This window comes from Aegilops tauschii, unplaced genomic scaffold (assembly GCF_002575655.3).
Source record: "Aegilops tauschii subsp. strangulata cultivar AL8/78 unplaced genomic scaffold, Aet v6.0 Super-Scaffold_262, whole genome shotgun sequence".
Lineage (NCBI taxonomy): Eukaryota > Viridiplantae > Streptophyta > Magnoliopsida > Poales > Poaceae > Aegilops > Aegilops tauschii.
The window spans coordinates 303736-331358 of record NW_027332464.1 but is presented as its reverse complement, the minus strand read 5'-3'; the positions used below and the strand labels follow the sequence as shown (position 1 = coordinate 331358).

The following is a 27623-nucleotide window of genomic DNA, read 5'->3' as shown; positions in this document are numbered from 1 at the left end:
ACGTATCTTCTGCACCTCCAATCCTAGAGGGCATACGACCTTCTTTGCTGTGTACGTATTGTCGGGCAATTCTTTATCCTTTGGAAGCTTCTTCTTCAATATTTTTAGTAGCTTCTCAAATCCTTTGTCAGGCACAACATTCTCTGCCTTCCACTGCAGCAATTCCAGTATGGTACCGAGCTTTGTGTTGCCATCTTCGCAATTGGGGTACAACCCTTTTTTGTGATCCTCTAGCATGCGATCGAACTTCAGCTTCTCCTTTTGATTTTCGCACTGTCTCCTTGCATCAACAATGACCCGGCGGAGATTATCATCGGGGACATCGTCTGGTCCTCTTGATCTTCAGTAGCTTCCCCCGTTGCAGAATTACCATATTCAGGGGGCACATAGTTGTCATCGTCCTCTTCTTCTTCGCTGTCTTCCATCATAACCCCTATTTCTCTGTGCTTGGTCCAAACATTATAGTGTGGCATGAAACCCTTGTAAAGCAGGTGGCTGTGAAGGATTTTCCAGTCAGAGTAAGACTTCGTATTCCCACATATAGGGCATGGACAACACAGAAAACCATTCTGCTTGTTTGCCTCCGCCACTTGGAGAAAATTATGCACGCCCTTAATATACTCGGAGGTGTGTGTGTCAAAAACCATTACAAAACATCATGGATATATAAGTGACCAAATTAATAGAAGTCAACACCTTAAAACCAAAGTACATACATAGTTCTCATTGAACAACATATAGCTCTCCAAAGCATCTAATTAAACCATACATTTAAACTATGTAAAACATTTCAATGCAACAACAAATGCGATCATAATCGCAACCAAGGTAACAATTGATCCAACGGCATAATGATACCAAGCCTCGGTATGAATGGCATATTTTCTAATCTTTCTAATCTTCAAGCGCATTGCATCCATCTTGATCTTGTGATCATCGACGACATCCACAACATGCAACTCCAATATCATCTTCTCCTCCTCAATTTTTTTTCCTTCAAGTAATTGTTTGCTTCGTCAAGTAAATTTAACCTCTCGACAATAGGGTCGGTTGGAACTTCCGGTTCACATACCTCCTAGAAAAGTAAAATCTATGTCACGTTGGTCGGCATAATTGTCATAAACAATAAATGAACCAAATAGTTATAAAAGATAATATATACCACATCCGACTCATAGACAGGACGAGGGCCAACGGGGGCGGATACCAAAACCATCGCACTATATAATAACAAGCAATAATAAAAATAAGAAAATTAGACAAGTATCTATCTAGTCATACAAGTAAGAATGTTTTCTTTCAGAAAGAATATAAGAACAAGAGGCTCACCACGGTGGTGCCGGCGACGAGATCGGCGCAGGCGATCGACGGCGGTGAAGACAGGGACGGGACGTGACGGACCGCTAAAACTAGACAAATCTCGAGGAAAATGGAGCTTGGAGGTCGAGCTTCAAGAGGAGAAAGCTTAACTACTGTGGCTCGGGCATTTCATCGAACACCTCATGTGCTTAGGAGGTGAGCTAGAGCACCACAAAGTTCTTCCCTCGCCGGCTAGAAAAAACAGAGCAGTATGGAGTGCTCTGCTCACCGGCGAGGGTGTATATATAGCCACCTCATTAGTCCCGGTTAGTGGCTGGAACCGGGACTAAAGGCCCCCCTTCTGTCCCGGTTCCAGCCACGAATCGGGACCAATGGATGTGGGCCAGGAGCGAGGCCCATTGGTCCCGGTTCGTGTCTGGAACCGGGACAAAATGGTCCAGACGAACCGGGACCAATGCCCCACGAGGCCCGGCTGGCCCCCTGGGCGCACGAACCGGGACGTATGCCTCCATTGGTCCCGGTTCGTGACTGAACCGGGACTAATGGGCTGGCCAGGCCCGAACCAAAGCCCTGTTTCTACTAGTGAGGCAAGCTGTTATGATCGACTACCCACTTCCAGTGTTACAGAACATAGCTTAGTATTTTTATTTTTAATGCATAAGTATTTCGTGCACTCGAAGCTATGGCACTTATTTAAGAAAAAGAAGAGCAAAAGACACTTTGTAAGATTAACTGCAACCACAAAAATAATTGATAACATAGATGCAACATATATATAAAATGCCATACATTTATTTTAATTTTCAGTAAAAATGACATGAAAAAAAAAACAAATTGTGTAATTGATAGTAGTACTATAGGGAGTGAATAAACCTTTCAAGTACGACATGAAATAACTTGTTGCTACCCATATGTTGTGTTCTCTTATTTATACTCACTCCGTTTTTATTTACTCCGCATATTAGAGTTGATTGAAGTGAACTATATGATGTGGAAGTACATTTGATAATGAATCTAATGGTGTTGATTTGTTATTGTATATGTTAATATTTTTGTCTACAAACTTTGTCAAAGTTCATAAAGTTTGACTTTGACCAAAACTAATACGTGGAGTAAATAAAAACAAAGGCAGTACATCACATTACGTGCTTTCTTTACAAAGTGATCCCGTGGATCTAGCAACTCAAAAACACACATGTTCATGTAATTACTTTCCTAGCTTTCATCATCATCATCGTCATCATCATCATAATAATAATAATAATAATAATAATACTACTACTACTACTACTACTACTACTCCTCCTACTCCTACTAATATCAACGGCATGCTTTGGGGTTGGTAAGAATACTGACATTGTTGTTTGTCGATAGCGGACTTTTTTTTGGGGGGGGGGGGGGGGGGGGGGGGGGTCTTTTATGCCTTCTTTATGTGGCCGGCGTATTTTTGTGTGTCTGTGCCTTTATCTTGGCTATGTTCATTCTATCTGTAGATAGGTTGGCTGTCTTCTCATTGTGTTTGTATTATCTTGACGCTTCATTTTGAGTCAATAAAATTCAGTCTTCATCGGAGAAAAACCAAGGTGAGCGACATGATCGACATAAATCATTTGTCTATCATCTATTACTTCTACAATTTTTCCAGTTGCAATGCCTAGTTACCTTACGGGTGTCTGTTGACAAATGGCTAAAAAAAAGCAGTTTTCATGACTCAATTATACTGCTAGCCCCATCTCTTATAATTTAAACCCATAAGAGGTCCTATGCATTCATCTTATTTCCGTCGTATCTCACGGTTGTTATGTGGAATAAAATACTGGAAGAAATGATTGTAAGTATAATCGATATACTGGAAGTGTACATGGTACAACGTACAATAAAGTCTCTTACCCGCAAAAAAAAAAAACGTACAATAAAGTCTCGGTTCTCCTCAAAGGTAGTGAAAGTAAAAACAACCATAGTAGTAGTACAATAGTGGCCGGCCATGCAGAGCTAGCTCGGCGTACGCACTCCTTTCTCCCTCACATGGAGATCAGATAGAGCATTTATTCATATGTATTAGAGACCTCAGCATACTAAGCGGTGATGGATGGCGCTATGAGCGGCAGCCATGGTGGGCAGTGGTTGATCAGCGAATCTTAGAGCAGTCGACCGAAGCGCTGATGGCATATGGGACGCTAACGCCGCACTTGGAGGGGATGCCGGCGGCCTTGCCAGCGTTGAGCCCACCGGCAGCGCTCTTGATGCACTTGCACGCCGCTTGCTTGTCAGCGGTGCTCCGGGCTGCGCCGGCCAGACTCCTGACACCGCTGCAGCAGGCCGCAGTCGGGTTGGCGCCATTGCCGCGGGCATAGGAGATGCAGGGGCTCAAGGCAGAGCTCACCTGACCGCAGGAGATGGCCGCGTCCGTGGCTACGAGGAGCATAGCGGCCACCAAGGCGACCAGCACGAGCTGAGTAGCTGCAGCGCGAGCCATCCCGATCGAGTTTGCAGTACTAGTGATGCTGAGCTCAGCTGGAGATGATAAGATGGCTAGATTTGCCAAGTGACTGTACTGGTGAGGAGTTTCGCAGCGGGTGCATGGGTTTAAATAAGGCTGCTAACGAACATTTTTTTTCTGCTAACGAACATGGGATCCCATTTGCAGTAAATCCGATTTGGTGTGAGCCAATGCATGAATTTTGGTTGTTGGATGCTGGGTATTAATGCATTTTGGAGATGGTTGGATGTTGGGTTGGGCCGATGGATCGACCAAGCATGGTAGCTAGCGGTGGAGTGTGGTTGATTCGGGTATCTCCTACGCCAACCCGCAAATTTACTCCCGCTTTCTTCCGCAGCCAGGGGATCAGTCTACGGATATGGATGCGGGAGGACGCAATCCAACCGTAGCCGCATACAAATCAAACACTTTTTCAACAAACTAGATGAAATTCATGCAAATAAGGACGGATTACATATAAAACATGTCGGACTTCATATAATCATGTCCGGAGTTCATATATATATAAACACGACGGATTTCATTACATTTACATTAAAGATGTGCTAGTCCGGCTCTAAAGGAATAATTAATACCTAATCTAAATGGTCGCCGGTGCCTTTTCCCGTGTCTAGCCATCAGCATCGAGAACTGAAAATTCACCGTCTCCACTTCCGCCTCGGCGCTCTCTAGGTCCGCCTCCATAACCTCCGCCTCCGGAGGCTCGCGAAGTGAAGATGTCTGCCTCCACATCTCTGCCAAGCGACTAATCGGCCGAAGATGATGAGTCCACCAAGCTTGGCGTCGACGGGAGGGGAGGACCGTTCGCCTTCCTCGGACATGAGCAGCGGTGACCTAGCGTGCACTACTCTTCTTTGCTGCCGGCGGCACCTGTGGATGTGTCGGCTTCTTTGTCGCCGCGGTTGGGCATGGAGCTGGCGATGTCCTCCTCGTCATCGGTCTCGCCGAACGCTACCTCGCCCGGGTCATCGCTCTCCTTGTAGGCAGCCGCCACCTTTGCCACCCGCTGGAGGTACCGTCACCGGGCAAGGGGGGTCTCGTGGGCGGAGAGGTAGTACTCGAGCAAAGCCTGCTGCTCCACCAGGTCCGCGTACGGCGCGAGAGCCCTGCCTGCGACGAGCCGCTCCTCCACCTGCATGTGCTCATGCAGGAGATGGTGGTTGTAGGCGGCGTCAGCCTGCTCATCCCAGAACTGCTCCTCCCGCACCATGCCCATGCAATGGGCATGGGGTTTGTCGACGGTCAAGATGCAACCCATCGGCGAGGTTGTCGCGGAGGAGGTGGGTTGCGTCGGTTCGTCGTCCGAGGCATCCTCCATTGGAAAGACGTCGTCGTCTTCCGGCCGCTGCCCGGTCAGCCAAGCGACAACAATGCCGGCTGTTGGGGATATGACTATCGAATATAACCCGCCCAGGAGGGGCCAGGTCATGCCGCTAGCGGCTTAACAATGGAGAAGCCCGACAAGGCCTAAGAGGACGAGAATATGGCGGTTCATGAAGCAGGCTTACTGAAGGCCCAAGACCACAAGGCGACTTAGGGCCCAAAGAGATGAGCCGCCATATGTTTATCTTGTATTGTAAGGCAAGCTTAGTAGAAACCGAACCGGTCACGTTTGTGTGAGCCGGCCAGACCCCGTAAGCCGCCGGGCATCAGCCTGTATATAAAGGGGTGACCCGGCGGCGGGTTGACTAAAGAAACAACTCATCGAGAACTGGGTCAAGCGTATTCGCTCCCTGCTAATCGAAACCCAAGTAATACAATCTAAAGCAGGAGTAGGCTTTTACCTCATTGAGAGGGGCCGAACCTGGGTAAACTCTCTGTGTACTTTGTCCAGTTTAACCCCTTCAAGCTAACCTAGCTGCGATAGCTCCACACCTAAGTCCTTTTGCTAGGGCATCTGCCGTGTTAAATCCATGGTAGTTGGCGCCCACCATCGGGCCAGCGCATGGTGGTTTCGAGTTCTTGAAGGGCAACTACACAGGGATCAAGGGATACAGTGTCGGCCGGATGACCAAATGCCGCCGTGGCAAGCTCTACATCAACGAAGCTAGCTGGGGCCCCGAAGCCGGCTCAACCGAGTACGGGTACCTGGTCCCCTTCGGCGGAATCCACGTCTTCATCGACAAGATCGGTGAGTTGGAGCCTGAGCCGAACACCTACACCGACATCATCAAGACGGCTCAGTGCGCACGGCCCGCCTTGGTTCAAACCGCCGTGAAGCATGCTTTTGTGGGTTTTACTCACGGAGTGGATCTTGAGGAAGGATCTATGTCCGGAGGTGAGACGGCCATCTATTCTGGTGATGAGTCCTCAACCGATGAGACCAATTCCATGTATCAATTACAAGATGGTGGGCTTGGGTGCTGTTCCGATGGCGACAATATTCCGGACCCCTATGAGCCGCCGAACAGGGTTGCCATCTTCATGGCCGGCACACAACTGGTGCTCAATTCGACGACTGTTGCGGCTATGACTTCCAGTTCAACGGCTGCGGCAACGGCCGGGGCTAGCGGCTTTGCGTGCCCACCGGCTCAAGCGTTATCTGAGCTTTTGGAGGCTTTGGCAACCTTATTAGCTGCGGAGGTGACACCAGAAAATCAAGCACATCATAAGGTGGATGTTGCGAAACTACGAGATGAGATAGCTCAAGCGAAAGAGGAGTTCAATGCTGAGAATGCCAGGATGGCAATAGAACGAGCCGCTTTGGATGCTGCAATACAATGGATTCAGGTATAGTTGTGCCGGCTTACCTTGGACCAGAAAACTTCAAACGCCGTCATGAGGAGGAGGCACCAGACCTGGTTACCCGCAGGGTTTGAGGCCAGGAATCTTTTCAACACACCTGGGGCAGGAACCAGTGACCCGCCCGTGGTAAACCGGGTTGTCGATGTACCTGTGACTGGAGCGACAGTTCAACCACGTGCTGCCGACCCTGCCTCATTTGAATTTGACTCCGCCGCAGCACGTTTTGACAGCGCTGGGTCATTATTCTAACCCTCTGGACTATATGATTGCTGCAGCTACGCGATTGGCAGATCTCCCTGTTGAAGGCGAGTCTCCAGCTGCGATGGAGATACGGAGGGCCGGCGAGCTTCTTCAGATAGCGGTGGCTCAACAGGCGGCTTATTCATACAGTCATGAGCAGATTCACACAACCCCTCGTCCAAGCCAGAGTTATTGCACGCATATTGATTCACCGGCGGTTTCAAGCAGTGAGCGGCCTCATAACCAGCCTCATAGGCATGACGCGCCACGTTCTGGTAACGAAGCTCAGGCTTTGGTGGATCAGGGCAGGGCACGTCGGGCGGCTGCGCTAGCGGCTCAGTTGGCGGCCCATCAACAATCTCCAGCTTACCCATCGGCGTCTCTAGAGGCAGGAGTGACCTCTAGAACCCTTGGTGTGCCATGTTTAGTGCCGGCTCTATGTAATGAGCGCTTGCCCGAGGATTTTAAAGGCCCCCGCAAGGTGCCTGATCAGCCCCCGGAGGCCTGGATTGAGAGTTATGAGATGACCATGGAGATGTTGGACGTCAGTGATGCTGCGTGCGCTAAATATTTCACCATGATGTTGGATGGGACGGCACATACCTGGCTAAAAGGATTGCCCCCTAATTCCATCATATCATGGGCTGAATTGAAAACTGGTTTTATCCAGAATTTCAAAGACACGAGCAAGCAACCTATGTTGATTCTCGATTTAGACTCTTGTGTCTAGGGTGAGGGCGAATCGAAAACCAATTGGGTGTGTCGGATTTCGGCCGTTATCCACTCATCGGACAATATCAACGCCGGTTCAGTTGTCCCGATGTTGGGATAGAATTACCGGTTCCTTCCCCTTAAGAAGAAACTGGGGCGTCTTAAGCGCCACTACAACGATATGGGAGAGCTCATGGCGTCTCTCGTCAAATATGTCGACTCTGATAGTACTAAGGACCCTGAGCCTGATGAGGAGAAGGCTGGCAAGGGAAAGAAGAATGGCGATGCCAAGGGGCAGCAGCACAATACGACGGGTCAAGGTAACAAGGGTAAGCGCAAAGCCGACGGCGGTTCAAATTTTGTGGCTAACACCAATACACAGAATAGTAATCAGCGTCATAAGGGGAAGTCATCAGTGCCCTTGTTTGGCGGGCCAAAGTTCAACCTTGAGGCGATGATGAATCAACCTTGCCCAAAGCACGATACGCAAGAGAAGCCGACTAGTCATCTATGGAAAGATTGCTTCATCATGACAGAGTATAGAAATTCCAGTTTTTTCCAGAACAATCATGGCCCACATGGCGGGTCCGGATCCGACTGTCACAGACCTGGCTTTGGAGGTGGCGGCTCAAGCTCCGGTTTTCAGGGACAAGGTAACCAAGGTGATTTTAGTCAGAAATCTAGTCAAGGAAATAAACAGCAGCAGTCCAGTTATCAAAGTAATCCAAAGCAGCTGAATAATGGTCAATATCATGTGTTACCACAAGTTTATGTAAACGAGACCAGCAGATTCATAAACAGGCAGTAAACCCGGTTGAGCTGGCAGTCCCTCGATACTTGCGATGGTTCGAGCAGCCTGTTGTATGGAGCCATGAAGATCACCCGCCCCGGGTCGACATTCTGGGTCAATTGGCTTTGGTGGTTGCCCCTTAGGTTGGAGGATACAAGTTTACAAAGGTGCTCATGGATGGTGGCAGCAATATCAATATCCTTTACTATGATACTTTTCGACGTATGAATTTGACTGACAAAGATCTTAAGCCGTCTTCTACTGTTTTTAACGGGGCGGTGCCTGGTAAGTCGGCGTATCCTGTAGGTAAGATAGCTTTGGAAGTGGCATTTGGTGATGACCATGATTACAGAACTGAAACATTGACCTTTGAGGTGGTCAAGATCAAGAGCCCTTATCACGCTTTGTTTGGACGGCCGGTTTATGCTAAATTTATGGCACAGCCTTGTTATGTTTACCTACAGCTTAAAATGCCAGGTCGAAAGGGTACCATCACGGTACATGGCAACAGGAAGATAGCTTTGGAGTGTGAAGGGGATGATGCTGCCTATGCTGAGTCTATTTGTGCAACAGAGGAGTTGAAGTTCTACAAAGATAATGTTGATCCGGCTGATATGACACCCTTGAAAAAGCCAACCACGGAGCATGATCCTTTGTTGAAGTTTAAGTCGGATGATGACACTAAGCAGGTTGAGTTTGTTCCTGGCGACTCATCCAAACAGTTCATCATCAGCACCAATATGGATCCGAAATAGGAAAGCACACTCATCGAGTTCATCCGTGAGAACCGGGACATCTTTGGATGGAAGCCTTCAGACATGCCAGGTGTACCGAGGGAGCTCGATGAGCACACTCTGAATGTGGATGCAATGTTTCAACCGGTCAAGCAATTCCTTCGATGTTTTAATGAAGAAAGGCGCAAGGCCATTGGTAAAGAAGTAGCCTGGCTCTTGGCGGCTGGTTTTATTATTCAAGTGTTTCATCCTGACTGGTTGGCTAACCCGGTGCTGGTACTTAAGAATAACGACACTTGGCGTATGTGTGTGGATTATACATACCTTAACAAGGCCTGTCCGGCTGATCCTTTTGCTCTCCCTCGTATTGATCAGATCATTGATGCTACGGCGGGTTCTGAACGTTTGAGTTTTCTGGATGCTTATTCTGGGTATCATCAGATCAAAATGCAGTTAAGGACCAGGAGAAGACAACCTTCATCACTCCCTTTGGAGCCTTCTGCTATGTATCTATGCCTTTTGGGCTCAAGAGTGCCCAGGCGACTTATCAGCGTTGTGTTCAGAATTGCCTCCACAACCAAATTGGGCGCAATGTTCATGCTTATGTGGACGACGTAGTTGTGAAATCAAGGAAGAAAGAGACCTTGCTAGATGATTTGAAAGAGACCTTTGACAACCTCCGGGTCTACAAAATGATGCTTAACCTGGCCAAGTGTGTTTTCGGTGTGCCAGCCGGGAAGTTGTTGGGTTTTTTTGGTTTCGGAGAGAGGCATTGAGTCTAACCCGGAGAAAATAAGGGCTATCGCTTCTTTGCCTAAGCTGGCGTGTATCAATGACGTCCATAGATTGGCAGGTCGTATTGCGGCTTTGAGCCGGTTTATAAGCCGCCTAAGAGAGAAGGCTATTCCTTTATACCAGATGATGAAGAAAAAAGATCACTTTGTATGGAGTGATGCTACTAATCAAGCTTTTGAGGCACTGAATAAGGAGTTGGTTGAGCCGCCAATCCTTGCAGCTCCCATTGATAAGGATCCCTTGTTGTTATATGTGGCTGCTAATCGTAGAGCCGTCAGTGTAGCGGTTGTTTTGGAAAGAAATGAGTTAGGCAAAGAATTCCCGGTTCAGAGGCCGGTTTACTATGTCAGTGAGGTACTCATTGAATCCAAGTAGAGATACCCACATTGGCAGACGCTGGTTTATGGCGTGTTCATGGCTAGCCGTAAGTTGAAACAGTATTTTCTTGGTCATCCCATCACTGTGGTTAGTTCTAATCCCTTAGGGGATATTATTCAAAACAGAGAAGCCACAGGCCGGGTGGCCAAGTGGGCCATTGAGCTTGGACCCCATGGTTTGAAATATATGCCTCGGACAGCCATAAAGTCTCAAGCACTGGTGGATTTTATCAATGATTGGACAGAGTTGCAGATGCACGAGGAAAAGCCTGATAACACATATTGGACTATTCATTTTGATGGGTATAGGCAGTTGGAAGGCTCGGGGGCTGGAGTTATTTAGACTTCCCCACGAGGTGATAAATTATGTTATGTTTCAAGGTTGAAGTTCCTTTGTACTAACAATGCAGCTGAGTATGAGGCCTTGCTCCATGGTCTTCGGATGGGTAAAGAGATGAATTTAAGACGGGTAAGGGGCTTTGGCGACTCAAATTTGGTGGCTCAACAAGTTTTAGGAACTTGGGATTCCAAGGACCCACTCATGGCGGCTTATCGCCGAGAGGTTGATGCTATTGCTGGTCATTTCAAGGGTTATCAAGTGGAACATGTTGATCGCAGGAAAAATGAGGCGGCTTATGCTTTAAGCCGGTTGGGATCCCAGCGTAAGCCGGTACCCCCTAATGTTTTCCTTGATATTTTGAAATACCCTTCAGTTAAATTGCCTACGGAGGAGGATCTTGCTATCCCTGACCCTGAGGCACAGTTGGTGGCAGCTGTCCATGTTATTCCTGATTGGACAGTCCCGTATTTGGCTTATATGATCCGGGGTGAGTTACCTGAAGATGAAACTTTGGCTAGACAGATAACCCGGCGATCTAAGTCAATGATTATTCTCAAGGGCGAGTTGCACCGATGCAGTGTCACAAGGGTGTTTCAGCGTTGTATATCTCCTGAGGAGGGCCGTGAGATTCTATGAGAGATTCATGAAGGAGATTGTGGCCATCATGCCGGTTCTAAGTCTCTCCTGGCTAAATCTTTTTGTCATGGGTTTTATTGGCTGATGCTCATGCTGATGCAAAGGATCTGGTTAGCAAATGTGGTGGCTGTCAGAAATTTTCCAGGCGAGATCATGTGCCGCCTCAAGAATTGAGGATGATTCCAATTACTTGGCCGTTTGCAGTCTGGGGGCTGGATATGGTTGGGCCTTTTAAAATATCCAAGGACAAAAAGACTAAACTCTTGGTGGCAGTTGACAAGTTTAAAAAGTGGGTTGAGGCAGAGCCGGTCAGCAAGTGTGACGCGGCAACGACGGTTCAATTCATCAAAAAGGTGATTTTCCGTTTTGGTTACCCTCACAGCATCATAACTGATAATGGCACTAATCTGTCTAAAGGTGCTATGAAAGAATTTTGTCAACGTGAACATATTCGTCTTGATGTTTCATCTGTGGCCTACCCCTAGTCCAATGCTCAAGCTGAAAGAGCTAATCAAGAAATCTTGAGAGGCATAAAACCCCAGCTTATGGTCCCTTTGCAGAGGATGCCGGGTTGTTGGGTTGAGGAGTTACCTTCAGTGCTTTGGAGTATCAATACTACCCCCAACAAATCCACGGGTTATATGCCTTTCTTCATGGTTTACAGAGCAAAGTCGGTTCTTCCCAGTGACATCCGTCATGATTCGCCCCGCATGGCGGCTTATGTTGAAGCTGATAATGAAAAGGCACATCAGGATGCTCTTGACCTCCTGGATGAGGAGCGTGACCTTGCGGCGGCTCGTTCAGCAATCCACCAGCAAGATCTGCGTTGATATCATAGTCGCCAGGTTAAAACCCGAACCTTTCAAGAAGGTGACCTGGTGCTCTGGCTCATCCAGGATCAAACAGATATGCATAAGTTATCCCCACCTTGGGAAGGGCCTTTTATGGTCAGCAAAAATCTGAACAACGGATCGTACTACCTCATTGATGTTCGAGACCACAAGGACTCAAGCACATCGGAGGAGGAGACCCACCGGCCGTGGAACATTGCTCATCTCCGGCCTTATTACACCTGAGCCAGCGACTCTTGTGATGTACATATTCCTACCAATGTATATATTATGAGTAGTATAATAAAGCCGGCATCCCTGATAATTCAGGGCCTTTGTCGTTTCATTTCTGAGTAACTGAGTCTTTATTATCAATTCATAAGATCACTTGGGGGCTTCCTGCTCAGTGAGCATAGCTATGACTACCCTCTTGATCCGGCTTGCATGCCTTGTTACAAATAACATGGGGGCTTCCTGCTCACTGAGCATAGCTATGACTACCCTTTGATCTGCCTTCTACGCCTTGTTACAAACGACTTGGGGGCTTTTCTTCCCAAGTTATAAGGTTACCAAAGAGAACTTGTTACAATGATCAGTTCAAACATACGTCACCTGCCTTGGTGGCTTGTTTAAGGTCACTTGGGGGCTTCCTATTCAATTAACATAGCTATATTTACCCTTTTGACCGGCTTGGACGCCAGGTGTATTCACCAAAACTCTGGGCTATCCTGCCTTTGTATGTCTGCCACTCCGACCAGGTAATCCTGGAATGGCACGCGTACTCTTGATAGTTAATCTTACAAAGACCCTCAACTTGTCAAAGTTACAATGGCGGTTGGTCATGTAAGGCCCGTCTTACATGTTTGAATAAAGGATTAACTCAGTGGTTGTGTGGCCCTTGAACAACACTTGATATTGAGGCTTGGCAGCCTATGAAGGCCTTGTTTTTACCTGATTTGCTATTTGTTTTGAATTTTGTTTGGGTTCATGTCTTTGTGCCATCTTTACGTATGGTACAAAACTGATTTAGGCCATGTACCCTTAATCCTCATGACTCATATTTGAGTATATCTGAGGTTTTGATAAACCCGGCCTAGCTTTGGACGATAAGTTGCCATCATGCCTGGATTCAGCACTTCAAGTTCTACGCTCTAAGTCTTTGGGTTGTTACCCTGACTGCATATTGTGCTATAAGTCGGCAGTATGAGTAAACTTCACAGGTATGTTATTTATTTGTTATATGAATATGTGAGGTTTTGATAACCCGCCTTCGTTAAGGACTATATAGTCACCAGCGATTTTTATGGGACATCATGACCCGCCCTGGGGTAAACCGCCAGGGCACATGTTATCTACTTATATGCAGGGAATATGATGAATATGACCTGTATGACTGATAATATTATGAGCAGAAACGGTCGATCTTCCCATATCAAGATTGGCGGTTTGAAGTGTTATGAAGATAAACATGCATGATGGCATGGCAGATCATTGTTTTCAACTAGCCTATTACAAGGCGTCATGTGGCCCAAAAGAATAAGTGTTTTTGGTGCGCACAACTTCTATATGGAAGACTGAGAGCCGGGTCGTGCATCAGTGACCCTGATCTTGGCATGTTGAAGGTTCCGGTTCATCCTGCACCAGTTTTTCTTCTTCTTGTTCACCCGTTGGCTGGAAGTCGGATGTGGCCCGGTTGATCCTAGTCAAAGCTCTAAATACAACTTCATCATCTATAAGGCTTGACGGGTCAATATCAGGAGTGAAGGTATGCTTACGTGTTGGCGGGATAAGGTCCATGGCCTCATGAACCGGCGCCTTCACTTTTGCATTTTCAACATCATAAACCGGATGATACTTGGAGAGATCAGTTTCCTCAGCCAATTTGCTTGCCAACGGACGCATCTCCCTCACTATATTGCTGAAGTCGTCGGTGCTGAAGGGAGACCCATCTTCTTTTAAGCTAGGGCAACCAGTGGCTAGCTCTTCCGGGTCAGTGCGGTGATGGCATTGGCTCTGGCGGCTGATTGCTTTAATTCTTCAACTCTCTGTGGCAGCACAGACAACTTCTCAAACACTTCCTTGATGAGGGAAGGTGGTTGCTTCTTATGGGAGGTGGCAGAAATAACCCGTTCAGCACCAGTGTACAGTTGCACCACAAGGGTATATACAGCTTTAAGACTTATGCACATGTCTTGACCCAGCTTGGAGCTTTTGGAGCCTGCATTACTAAAGATATTTATAAACCGACTCAATGGTTTTTCAACATTGATGATGCAAGATTAAATTAAAATATTACTTACCAAAGATGGCCAATGTCATGTTGTTGATTTGATACTTTAAACCGGACAACTCGTCGGTTACTGGTTTAAGGACAGCTTCGAAATCTTCTACTTTTTTCAATAGAGTTGCTTTCTCGGTGTCCCAGCTAGTTCTCTCAGTGCTAAAATCTTTCTTCAACTTCTCAATATTTTCTAAGGCGGTTGTCAGTTCTGACTTGGCCTTTGAAGTTTCTGCTTGTTGGGACTGGATATTTTGCCTCAGATCCACCACCTGGGTTTCTTTCATATTCAATTCAACCTACAAGATAAGGCGAGTCAGCAGCAATATATGGTTATGATAATCACTTTATTTGCAGTCCCAAGCACAATACATATTTGGATCTTATTCATAATTATGGTGACAAGTCCCGGCTTAGACATGCTGATTAAGCCGGCCCGTGGGGGCTACATGTGCGAAATTGAGCACTACTATTTTAAGTCCCGGTTTAATTTGTCAGTTTCAGCCGGCACTTGGGATCTACATAAGCGAAGTTAAGAACTACAATTTGAAGTCCCGGTTTCAGCTATGCAGCTTAAGGCAGCCCTTGGGGGCTACTCGTTTTGATTCTGCAACTACATCATGCTATGACGAGATTGAAGAGGCTATCTAAAGTCTACATCATATTCAATTCTATCATATCCAGTAGACTTGGCGGCTGGCAAAGATATACTTATATGGAAAATATTGTAGTGATTACCTCAAAATGCTCCTTCATGAGGTTGACCAGGCGGGCCTCAAAGTCACAGCTGGTATGAAGGCGGTTTAGATAGCCTGAATGAATCTCCTGACCACTGAACTGGGCATAGCTTTCCATGTCCAATTTCCACTTGCCCTTATCAACAGCTAAAATTTCTTCTTTGGCGCTGTGCTTGGATAAGATGGTGGGGTGGCCTGGAGCTGTATAAGCCGTCCCAGTAACTATTACATCTTCAGTTTCTTGAGCCGGTTGAGCGGGACAGGGCGTCTTAGCATTTTCCGAGTCAACATTCCTGGAGTCCATGGTGATAGGTTGCTCCTCTGGCGGCGGTTCATCCATGGCTGCTTCTGAAGTCTAATGCAAAGACTCAGACATTGTCTGTTTCTCTGAGTCATCAAACTTGGGATCTTCGACCAGTTTATTAACCTTCAGCCTCTTGGTGGGTTTGGCCATATCACTGAAATTAAAATGCATAAGGATATGAGAATGATAAAGTATACAGAGCATAAAGACAAACAAATTCAATGATTCTCACCCACGGGTGACTTTGAAGAAGGGGACCTGAGTTCTAGTGGAATCGCGAGATGATGAGTGGGAAGTTCCCTGATAGTTTGAATCGAAAGGGTTAAGAGGTTGTCGAATAAGACCCACTTTTGGAAAAGCTAAGTCAGAAATTTGTGAACCTGAGCTCTGCGCTTGCGAATAACTGACGTGTTGGGTAAACCGGAGGAAAGCTCTCCACCTCCGGTGTTCCTGGTCGTGCGGCGAGCCTCGTGTTGTTGCTTCTTCAAAATAAAGTGGGGATCCAGATAAGCTAAAGGGTGAGAAAACCTTACTTTTCGTCTCGCTTGTCAAACTTCCTGTCTTGGCAAATGTTCTCAGCCAGAGGAGAGAGTAATTACCTCTTCATCGTCTGCACGGCTGGCCTCCGCATCATCCTCATAGTGATAATTGTCAATAAGATGTACAGAAAATTAGCCAAGGGAGTCAAGTTCTACCTCGGACTCATCATCATCATCCAAGTCAAATAACTTAGAGGGGCTGGTCTTCTTCTTGGCAGGCTTTTTAGGAGCCTTATTCTTTGTCCGGGTCTTCTACGCCAGTTTGTCCTGAAGTTTCTTCTTCCAGAAAGAAGAGTCGACCTGCAACAATCACATGACTAAGAAAATAATTCAAGGGAAAGATGACTAAGTTGGAAATGGTTTAAATACTTAAAGTTGGCCGCTTGTTGAGAACACAGAAAGGATTCAACCCTGTTTTGCTGCAATCTGCCAAGCTCTCGTTCAACAGGGACTTGGTCATGTCAGTGATGTCTCCATCAGTTAGCTCTATCTGGCAGTGGCGTTGGGGATCTTTGACATCTCCAGTGTACTCGCACATTAAGTCGGATCGGTGGCTTAAGGGCAGAATTCTCCATGCGACCCAGCGTCAAACCAAATCGATGCCACTCAAACCATTAGCCATTAAAGCTCCAATCTTTGAAAAAAATGGGCATATATTTGGCCCGTTCGCTTGTGCTGATCCGTTCCGGGAGGTGGTGCCTGTTGCTAAGCCGGTTTTTACGGAAACCCGGCAAGGGATTTTCACCCTCTGGAGATGTATCTTAATTGTAGAACCACGTCTGATTCCAGTCTTTTGGATGACTGGGAAGCTTGGCAGCGAGAAAGGTAGCTTCTCTCTGCCTCTGAATCAAAATGTCACCTACCTCTAGGCTGGGGCCCATCCGTAAACTTGGTCTGCCGGTTCAAATAATAGAATTCCATGAACAGCTCTACAGTGGGCTCCTGTTGAAGGTATACTTCACAAAACACTTCAAAATTACAAATGTTTGAGACGGAATTAGGCCCGATGTCTTGAGGATGGAGTTTGAAGAAGTGCAACATGTCACGAAAGTTTCTTGAGTCGGGTGGGGTAAAACCCCGGAGCATATGATCAGTAAAGACAATGACTTCGCCCTCTTTTGGTTTAGGGATGGTTTATTTTCCTGGGGCCCTCCAGTGAATGATATCTTTTGCGGCTAAGGCGCCCACTTGCACATGTTCGTGCAATGTTTCCTCGGTGACCCGGGAGGCGACCCAATTGCATGAGGTTATAGTTTTGGTCATTGTTGATGAAAACCTACAAAGGAAGATAGTATCGGTTTAAGATTATGCTATTAAGCCGGCCTATGATCAAGCAGTAAGTATGTTATGCAAGGCCAGTTCTTACGCAGAAGGATAAGCGCTATAAAGGTTAACATGGTTAAACCAGAAGACAATGCCGGGTTATACGGATTGTGTACAGATACTGGTGGTTTAACAAGGGGACTAATGCTATATGGCGGGTTACGATTTATCATATAAGCCGCCTGAACAGTTGCCATATTTCAGATTTGTAATTGAGGATTTGCTAAGTCTTCGAAAAACAGATCCCATAGATTGGTGCTATGATTTTGGATCTCCAGTAGTGCAGAAAAAGAAATAAAATCTAGACCTAAGGTGGCGGCAGCAGAACAACTCATATGCTTAGATCAGATTTTTGTACAGAGGGAGGATCTTCTTCGATTGAAAAAGGATGCTAACTGCTACCGCACAACATTGCTACCGTACTTAGATCGAACTTCACGATCTAAAGAAGGAAATGAGGAACGATGAAGAACACCGACGAACGGTGAAAACCCTAAAGCATATCTGCTGCGGGAGGAAAGGGGCACTCACTGATGTTGTGGAATAGCGGAGACGCGTCGTAGTTCTCTGGTTCGTTCAGGTTGATGCAGCGGCCGGAGTTAACGCAGGTGACGGAGGTCGACGGCGGGGGAGCTCGGGTCTGCGGAGGCGTCGTGAGGAGGAAGATGAAGACGAGGGGGCAAGGGTGAAAAGGGAAAACAGGGACCCCCGTCCCTATTTATAAGGAAGTGGATAAATGGCATGCGCGGGAATCGAGGAAGCTGAAAAATCATCATATGGCTATGCGGCGCCTTGATATTTGGGAGGTCCATTAAGATAAAGATCCGTTGAGATATCATGGGTTCTGTTCAAAGTTAAATACGTGATGACGTCATGGCGGGTTACCATGTTTCTGTGAGGCCACATCATGGCGGGTTATAGAGAATTAATGAAGAATTGAAAATGGAAGATTCGTTAAGTCGGAAGGAGAAGATTGATGTGAACAAATTGAAATCAACCTGGGGCCTAATGTTGGGGATATGACAATTGAATATAACCCGCCCAGGAGGAGCCGGGTCACGCTGCTAGCGGCTGAGCGATGAAGAAGCCCGACGAGGCCTCAGAGGACGAGAAGATGGCGGTTCATGAAGCAGGCTTACTGAAGGCCCAAGACCCCGAGGCGACTTAGGGCCCAAAGAGATTAGCCGCCATATGTTTATCTTGTATTGTAAGACAAGCTTAGTAGAAACCGAACCGGTCACGTTTGTGTGAGCCGGCCGGACTCTGTAAGCCGCCGGGCATCAACCTGTATATAATGGGGTGACCCGGCGGTGGGTTAACTCAAGAAACAACTCATCGAGAACTAGGTCAAGCGTATTCGCTCCCTGGTAATCGAAACCCAAGCAATACAACCTAAAGCAGGAGTAGGCTTTTACCTTGTTGAGAGGGGCCTAACCTGGTTAAACTCTTTGTGTCCTTTGTCCCGTTTAACCCCTTCAAGCTAACCTAGCTGTGATGGCTCCACACCTAAGTCCTTTGGCTAGGGCATCTGCCTTGTTAAATCTACGACAACAGCCATCTCCTTCTTCTGGTCCGACGTCAGCCCTTCCAAGAGAGCTTTGGCGGGGGAGGGATCAATGGTCGTGGTGTCGACAGGGATCAGATTTGGATGATTGCGGCTATGGCCGGGGCACCGGTTTTAATAGCAATGGTGGGCCACGAAGGGACGGACGGGTAGCGTCGGAGGAGACGCCTCGGCAACCATGTGCCATCAATGTGGGCAGTAGACGGACGGACGGGCGGCCGTCATGTTGTTTGAATGCGCTGCAGTCGGCTACACCGGGAAGCGGCACGGGCGGCGCTCTCTCGGCCGGCGCGCCGCTTCAATGCCGGCACTAGTTAGTGGTCACGTCCGTTCTGGCTGGGCATGAATGCGCTGACGCTCTGGAGCGGGGTTGACCGAAAACACACGGAAGGAGTTGGGGGTTTTGTGGGCTAGGGCGGTCTGAAGTGGGTGTGACAGTAGTCCAGACTCCCGCAAACATCTCCATGTTTGTGCCCGGCTTGTGAGAGAAATCACGCGCGCGTTGAATGACTTTCATGGTCCAGATTGATGCGGAAGGTTTGAGGGTCGACGCTGAAGACGCGGTGGTGCAGGGCAGATTGATAACAATATATACTCTTACAATGATCGACCTTGAGTCGTTGGGTTGATTAATTTGGTGAGCTTGACCGCTGAACTATACCAATCTGTCGGTGCATTTGGTTCGTAAGAACTGCCCTGGACTGCACTGCCTGATTGAAAAATATGTAGTAACAAAAATTTCAGTGCTACCAGCTCCTTAATTCTTCCCTAAGTTTCTAGACGCACCCACGTTGTTTTAGTCGGCAGATCGAGTTCCTGAAATCGTCGGCAAGAGCACTGTGCAAGCATGGACCAAATTAATGTGCCACGACGTAGATGTGCATAATAGCGCTAGCATCATAAATGGGACAACAGCTAACCTCTGGTACCCACGTCTTCAAAATGTGCCATTTTCCTTCTCTATTTTCACACACACCTCGTACTTCCTTCGTTTCTAAATATAAGTCTTTTTGAAGATTCTAATAGGAACTACGTATCAATACATATATATATATTTTTAAAGTATAAATTCACTTATTTTGCTCTTTATATAGTTAATATTAAAATCTTTAAAAAGACATATATTTACAAACGAAGGAAGTACTACAAGGTGTTCCAAGACCAATTTTCTTTGGCGGAGTTAAAAGACCAACATACATCGACTTTCTAGTCATCAAAATACCAGCCCGTAGGAGATATTGAAATCAGATAGGAGTACCAGGATGCATGTTTCTATAGTTTGGAAGCATATAAGAGTAGGTGGCATGGGGAACTTACAAATATCAAGGGCACCGCAAATTTGTGCAGTTTCTCACAGCTAGCTCCTATCCTATAAACCTCACCTTGGCCTGACTGCTTCTCCCTACTAAAACAGACTTCTGCAATGGAGGTGCGATGATAATAAGCCGGACCAAAGGATAAATTAAACATTGTGCAAGAACATGGCGGGGTGCGTAGGACGAGAAGGAAAATCCGATGTCTTGCCGTACACTTGGTGTAACTTTGAGCACTGAGGACTTCTTTGGAGTAATAATTTAGACTAGTGTTTTTTGTAAAATTTCATGTAAAAAGGAGATATTTCTATTAGTACTTCAATCAAAATATATGTATAATCGTATATGAGGACAAGACTCATATGCCCAACCACGCGTTCCCCACCTGCGACCGTCCTCACGCGCCGCCGGCGGCGGCCGTGGTTCCATGCGCTGACCATGGATTTGCATCCTGGTTCATGCCCCTGCCCGCGCCGCCTGTCGGTCGACCTGCTCATGTGGTCGAGCTGCTGCAGAGACCTCCCACCGCCCCGCGTTCGTCCACACCCTGCCGTTGCCAGATCCATATTTGCTGCGGGGCGGCCTCGAAGCATCCGTTGCCTCCGTGGAGTTCGTCCCCGACATGCAGCCGCATGCGGCGCCTTCGGGCCGGGTGGCGGCTTGGTCGGCGCCTGACGCCCCTGCTGTGCCTGCTCCGCGCCTTCAAGTGTTGGCTGGTGGAGGCCTTAACTGCGCGGGTGCGGGGCAGCTGGGCTCCTTCATCCTTGCTACGGCTGGTGCGTCTTCAATGCCGGCGTTGCGTTCCGGCGCGGGGCGCGAGGCTGAGGTGAGCGGCGGCTGGCTGCTCGTCGCGTCGCGTAAAGGCCCGTGCGTTCCTGCTCAGCTCGCCCCTGCATTCAAGCCATCGCCCATCCCTCGATGGCTCCTGGGCCGGTGTTGTAGGTGTGTCTGTTAGAAATATAATTGGCTTTAAATTAGAGATAAGAAGATAGAGATAGAATTAGTTTAAACCACGTGTAACTTGTCTTGTATTCCAAGTCTTTATCCCACCATATATTCTATATATACCCCATACCAGGGTCAAATCAATACAACAACGACAGATAATTCTAGGGTTTCATATTTTCTACATGGTATTAGAGTGATTAGTCTCACGACGTCAATCCTAAAACCTTCCACCACTTTCGTAGCACGCCGCCCTCGGGAGATTAATTTACTCTCCCCAGGGGCGCGGCACCCGATCTGATCAAAGATTAGATTGGTTCTTTAGAGTAGTTTAGAATCAATTCTTCAAATTTTGAATTTCTGGTAGACCAAATTATATTAGATTGATTTCTTTCCATTGGCCAAATAAATTCTTATTAGATTGATCCCATTTGGTGAAGAAAATCCAGCAGATCGGTGCGGTGGCTGCACCGCCAACCTACCTCCACTCGGACGATGCATCGCCAAGCTGTACAAGCAGCCACGAGCCGTTCGACCGCCCGAGTCTTCCTCGATCCGATCTTGTGAGCGTCGTCGAGCAGGCCAGAATCACGGAGCTTCTTGGCGGCTCACCGTGGGTACGACGGTGTGTTTCCAGAGCAGCCACGCGCCGAGACCAGGCGCTGGAGCAGCCGGCTTCAATGAGGCGACGCCGCGCGCGGCACAGGGCTCCTTCTAGCCCAGCCGCACGTCGACTTCGACCGGGGCAGGCAAAAACCGCGTGCAAACCCATCCACCAATGGACGTGGACCCGAGAAGATCAGGAGATTACATGTTTGCATGCAGGTTATTCCATCCATGCTAATTACTGCTTTGGCTCGTCGGCCAGATGCAATCTCTTCGCTGCAACTCCAACCGGTCTCCAGCGCACGGACGACACACGTCTGTGATCACGGGAGAGCAGTTTTCTGCTAGCCAACTACGACGCCCGCGACACCATCATCTACATCGACCGATCTGCATATGCACAAAGCCATCGAGCTACATCACCTCCTGCATTAACCTACGCCGCCAATCTGTACCTGCACCGAGCATGACGACATCACCATGATCTGCACCAGATATTCTTCAGCGAGTTGAATCCCTGCACTGAGCTGTACGACTACGCCAGGTTACGAGCAACATACTTCTTCGGCATGACAGGGCGTCGACACTTCGTCGTCATGGAGGGACGCCTTCAAGTGACGCATCATCGCCGACACACCGCTGCAACGCCATCGCCGATACTTCATCATCAAGGTCTTCATCACCGTGGTCTTCATCAACATCTTCGTCAACACGCCGCCGCCGCCTCGTCCACAAGATGGACACCTAACGTCCTCTGAAAGACTTTTCTGCAAGACGCAACCTCGACGACGGCAATGACCGCGTCACGGCGACGGCATCGACCGCGTCATCCACGACGGCATGACTGCATCGACACGGCGTCACTACAGTGATGACCCTACACCGCCACACGGTTCTGGCAAAACCGATGTGTGCTCGATGGGCTTCCTCCGGTCTTGGCAAAATCGGCGGACTCATCGCCGACGGCACCCTCTGACATCCGCAAGGTGGATCGTCCATGTCTGCAGCTCCGTCATAGCGCATTTTTTTGGCGGCTCGGGCTTTGTGCGGCTTCATCATCCACGACGACCACACCATCGACCACGACTACCTCGACCACGGCTACATCACCATGATCGGCTACCTCGACATTAATGGCTACGTCTACAGCAACTCATGGGCAACAACTCCAGTCAACAGCGTCTGCCTCGTTTTGCGTCCACGACACTCCCACTGTGACTGCGGGAGGGAACAGAGGAGAAGGCAGGAAGGCACCAGGAGGGGACGCAGTCACCGCCCTAACCGCTGACCCATCAGAGACGCAGTTGATGATGGCGCAGCGGAGAAGACGACAAAAGAGCAAGACTTCAAATTCAGTCGTAATCGTCCGCTTCAGTCCCGCTACGACTGAGGGGGAATATTAGAAATATAATTGGGTTTAAGTTAGAGATAAGGAGATAGAGATAGAATTAGTTTAAACCACGTGTAACTTGTCTTCCACTCTATTCTATATATACCCCATATGAGGGTCAGATCAATACAACAACAACGCATAATTCTAGGGTTTCATATTTTCTACAGTCTCCACTACGGGCATATGGTCGAGGCATGCCGTGACCCGCTGCGGTGCTCCCGCTGCCTTCAAAACGGCCATAAATCACACAGCTGTAGAAACCAGTGGAGGCCATTAAGCCTGCTGGACTGCATTGGCGTGCCCCCACGCCCTTTTCCTCGGCCTAGTGCTGCCACCCAGATTCCGTCTCCTCGTCCTGGTCGTGGCTGGGAAGCTCCTCTGCGTGCGATGCCGCCTCCAACCACCCCTCCCCTGGGTGACGCGTCGATCCGTCCGACGGAGGACTACATCGTCGTCCCTGCGACGCCCGAGATGCAGGCCGAGTCTGCCCTCCTCTCCACCAACCGGGCGGTTGCCTGGCTCGAAGGTGCAAGGCATGACATCTACCAGCAGGTAGCCTCCGAGTTGGCACGGGTCGTGGGTGCACGACAGACCGACGTCGAGGTCGTCAAGCACTACCCCGACCAGTTTTTCCTCCGCTTCAAGCACCAGCACCACTGCGCCCTGATACGTCTCCAACGTATCTATAATTTATGAAGCATTCATGCTATTATATTATCCATTTAGGATGTTTTATATACATTTATATACTATTTTATATGATTTTTGGGACTAACATATTAACCTAGAGCCCAGTGCCAGTTTCTGTTTTTTCCTTGTTTTTGAATATCGCAGAAAAGGAAAACCAAACGGAGTCCAATTGACCTAAAAATTTACGGAGATCGTTTTTGGACCAGAAGAAGCACCCAGAAGAAAAGAGTTGGGCCAGAAGAGTCCCGGGCTGCCCACGAGGGTGGGGGCGCGCCCTACCCCCTGGGCGCGCCCCCTGCCTCGTGGACAGCCCGGAGACCCACCTGACTTGTTCTCGATGCCAAAATCCCTTATATATACAGAAACATCCAGAAAGAAACCTAGATCGAGAGTTCCGTCGCCGCAAGCCTCTGTAGCCACCAAAAACCAATCGGGACCCTGTTCCGGCAGCCTGCCGGGGGAGGGGAAGCCTCACCGGTGGCCAATTTCATCATCCCGGCGCCCTCCATGACGAGGAGGGAGTAGTTCACCCTCGGGGCTGAGGGTATGTCCCAGTAGCTATGTGTTTGATCTCTCTCTCTCTCTCGTGTTCTTGATGTGGCACGATCTTGATGTATCGCGAGCTTTGCTATTATACTTGGATCTTATGATGTTTCTCCCCCTCTATCTCTTGTAATGGATTGAGTTTTCCCTTTGAAGTTATCTTATCGGATTGAGTCTTTAAGGATTTGAGAACACTTGATGTATGTCTTGCATGTGCTTGTCTGTGGTGACAATGGGATATCACGTGATTCACTTGATGTATGTTTTGGTGATCAACTAGCGGGTTCAGTGACCTTGTGAACTTATGCATAGGGGTTGGCACACGTTTTTGTCTTGACTCTCCGGTAGAAACTTTGGGGCACTCTTTGAAGTACTTTGTGTTGGTTTGGATAGATGAACCTGAGATCGTGTGATGCATATCGTATAATCATACCCACGGATACTTGAGGTGACATTGGAGTATCTAGTTGACATTAGGGTTTTGGTTGATCTGTGTCTTAAGGTGTTATTCTAGTACAAACTCTAGGATAGATCGAACGGAAAGAATAGCTTCTTGTTATCTTACTACGGACTCTTGAATAGATCGATCAGAAATGATAACTTTGAGGTGGTTTCGTACCCTACCATAATCTCTTCGTTTGTTCTCCGCTATTAGTGACTTTGGAGTGACTCTTTGTTGCATGTTGAGGGATAGTTATATGATCCAATTATGTTATTATTGTTGAGAGAACTTGCACTAGTGAAAGTATGAACCCTAGGCCTTATTTCCTAGCATTGCAATACCGTTTACGCTCACTTTTATCATTAGTTACCTTGCTGTTTTTATATTTTCAGATTACAAAAACCTATATCTACTATCCATATTGCACTTGTATCACCATCTCTTCGCCGAACTAGTATACCTATTCAATTTACCATTGTATTGGGTGTGTTGGGGACACAAGAGACTCTTTGCTATTTGGTTGCAGGGTTGTTTGAGAGAGACCATCTCATCCTACGCCTCCCACGGATTGATAAACCTTAGGTCATCCACTTGAGGGAAACTTGCTACTGTCCTACAAACCTCTGCACTTGGAGGCCCAACAACGTCTACAAGAAGAAGGTTGTGTAGTAGACATCAAGCGGTTTTTTGGCGCCGTTGCCGGGGAGGCGAGTGCTTCAAGGTATATCTTTAGATCTTGCAATCGAATCTTTTTGTTTCTTGTTTTATCACTAGTTTAATTTATAAAAGAAAACTACAAAAAAATGGAATTGAGGATGCCTCATATGCTTCATCATTTTAATGTCTTTCATGAAAATAAGGATTCCGATAATTGTGCTCAGTTGCTAGAGGAAGAATGCATTAGGAGGTTTGGCACTAAATCTTTGGATGATGAGCATGATTGCAATGTTGTTAGTATGAACTCTTTGAATATCCATAGTACTAATGATGATTGCACTAGTCATGATGAAAATGTTTCTTATAAGCATGTGAATTTCTGTGGAGTGCATAGAGCTTACAAGTACACACCAATTAGGGAAAATAGATTTTGCAAGAGGCATAAGTATTTGGAAACTAAATGGTTGCAAGAAAGGCTAGATGTTTGTGCTGAAAATTTAAAATTTCTTCGCCATACTTGATGAAGATGATATTTTTGAGAATATATTTGCTGCAATTAATGTTTGTCCCAAGCTTGGGGATGCTATGTTTAATGAAGATGATATTTTTAGCCGCCCATGTTTTGATATGCAAATTTATTATGATGATAGCATGCCTCCTATTTATGATGATTATATTGATGAAAGTGGGTTTGGAAGAGTGTCAACTTTAGGGAGTAATGGTCCCACAATTTTGGAGGATGTTGAATCTTATTGTGATGATTATGAAAGTGGATTTGGAGAGGTCATGACTTTATTTAGTAATGATTCCACTATCTTGGAAGAGGTTTGAATTGATTATGATGAGAACAAATTTGCTACTTACGATGATTATTGTGATGACACTTATGATATAAAAAGTAGTGATGATTATATTTATAAAACTTGTCATGATGATTACCCTTTTTTTTAACATTACTCTTTTAATGTGGAAACAATTTATAGTATTCCAGTTTCTTATGATACTCCCACTATTCCGAATGAGAAGAATTGTGCTTATGTGGAGAATAGTAAATTTTCTATGCTTGTAGATCATGAAAAGAATGTTGTATGTGATGGTTATATTGTTGAATTCATTCATGATGCAACTGAAAATTATTATGAGGGAGGAATATATGCTTGTAGGAATTGCAATAATACCAAGTTTCCTCTCTACGTGCTTAAAATCTTGAGGTTATGCTTGTTTTGCCTTCCTATGCTAGTTGATTATTGTTCCCATGACTTGTATGCTCACAAAATCCCTATGCATAGGAAGTGGGTTAGACTTAAATGTGCTAGTCATATTCTTCATGATGCTCCCATTATGTTTCAATTCTTATCTTTGATGTGAGCATCATTGTAATCACCATGCCTAGCTAGAAAGACATTAAAGAAAAGCGCTTATTGGGAGACAACCCAATACTTACCCCTACTGTTTTTTGTGTCCACATGATTAAGATACTGTAGCAATCATGTTTTATAGCTTTTGTTTCAATAAAGTGCCAAGTAGACCTTTAGGATCTTCTTGGGTGATAGTTGTTTAATCCTGCTGAAAAAGAGAAACTTATGCGCCCACGAAAACAATTCTTATTTTTTATCAGAACGTGGAAAAATGCTAATTCTTTTTGCAGTAGATTAATATAAAAATTGCTCAGGTTTTCCTAATTTGTCAGTATTTTTGGAGTTACAGAAGTATTCGAGAGTTACAGATTACTACAGACTGTTATGTTTTTGACAGATTCTGTTTTCTATGTGTTGTTTGCTTATTTTGATGAATCTATGAGTAGTAACGGAGGGTATGAACCATAGAGAAGTTGGAATATAGTAGATATTACACCAATATGAATTTATAATGAGTTCACAACAGTACCAAAAGTGGTTATTTATTTTCTTATACTGACGGAGCTTATGAGTTTTGTGTTGTGAAGTTTTCAAGTTTTGGGTAAAGATTCGATGGACTATGGAATAAGGAGTGGCAAGAGCCTAAGCTTGGGGTTGCCCAAGGCACCCCAAGTTAATATTCAAGGACAACCAAGAGCCTAAGCTTTGGTATGCCCCAGATGGCATCCACTCTTTCGTCTTCGTTCAATGGTAACTTTACTTGGAGCTGTATTTTTATTCACCACATGATATGTGTTTTGCTTGGAGCGTCATTTTATTTTATTTTGTTTTGCTTGCTGTTTGAATAATATCCCAAGATCTTAAATTCTTAAATGATAGAGAGTCTTCACATAGCTACATAATTATTTAACTA

The 27623-nt window shown here is 46.7% G+C and overlaps 1 protein-coding gene across 1 annotated transcript; it reads right to left on the bottom strand.

Moving 5' to 3' along the window:
• Positions 1–3146: 3146 nt before the first annotated feature.
• On the bottom strand, positions 3147–3898 carry LOC141028201 (non-specific lipid-transfer protein 4.3). Its single transcript, XM_073506066.1, has one exon. It carries the CDS (start codon positions 3794–3796, stop codon positions 3449–3451), a length of 348 nt encoding a protein of 115 aa, XP_073362167.1. The 5' UTR covers positions 3797–3898; the 3' UTR covers positions 3147–3448.
• Between the last annotated feature and the right edge of the window lie 23725 nt (positions 3899–27623).

Bases quoted from the DNA above. Each gene is read 5' to 3' on its own strand.
- LOC141028201 (XM_073506066.1), bottom strand. From the start codon at position 3,796: ATGGCTCGCGCTGCAGCTACTCAGCTCGTGCTGGTCGCCTTGGTGGCC.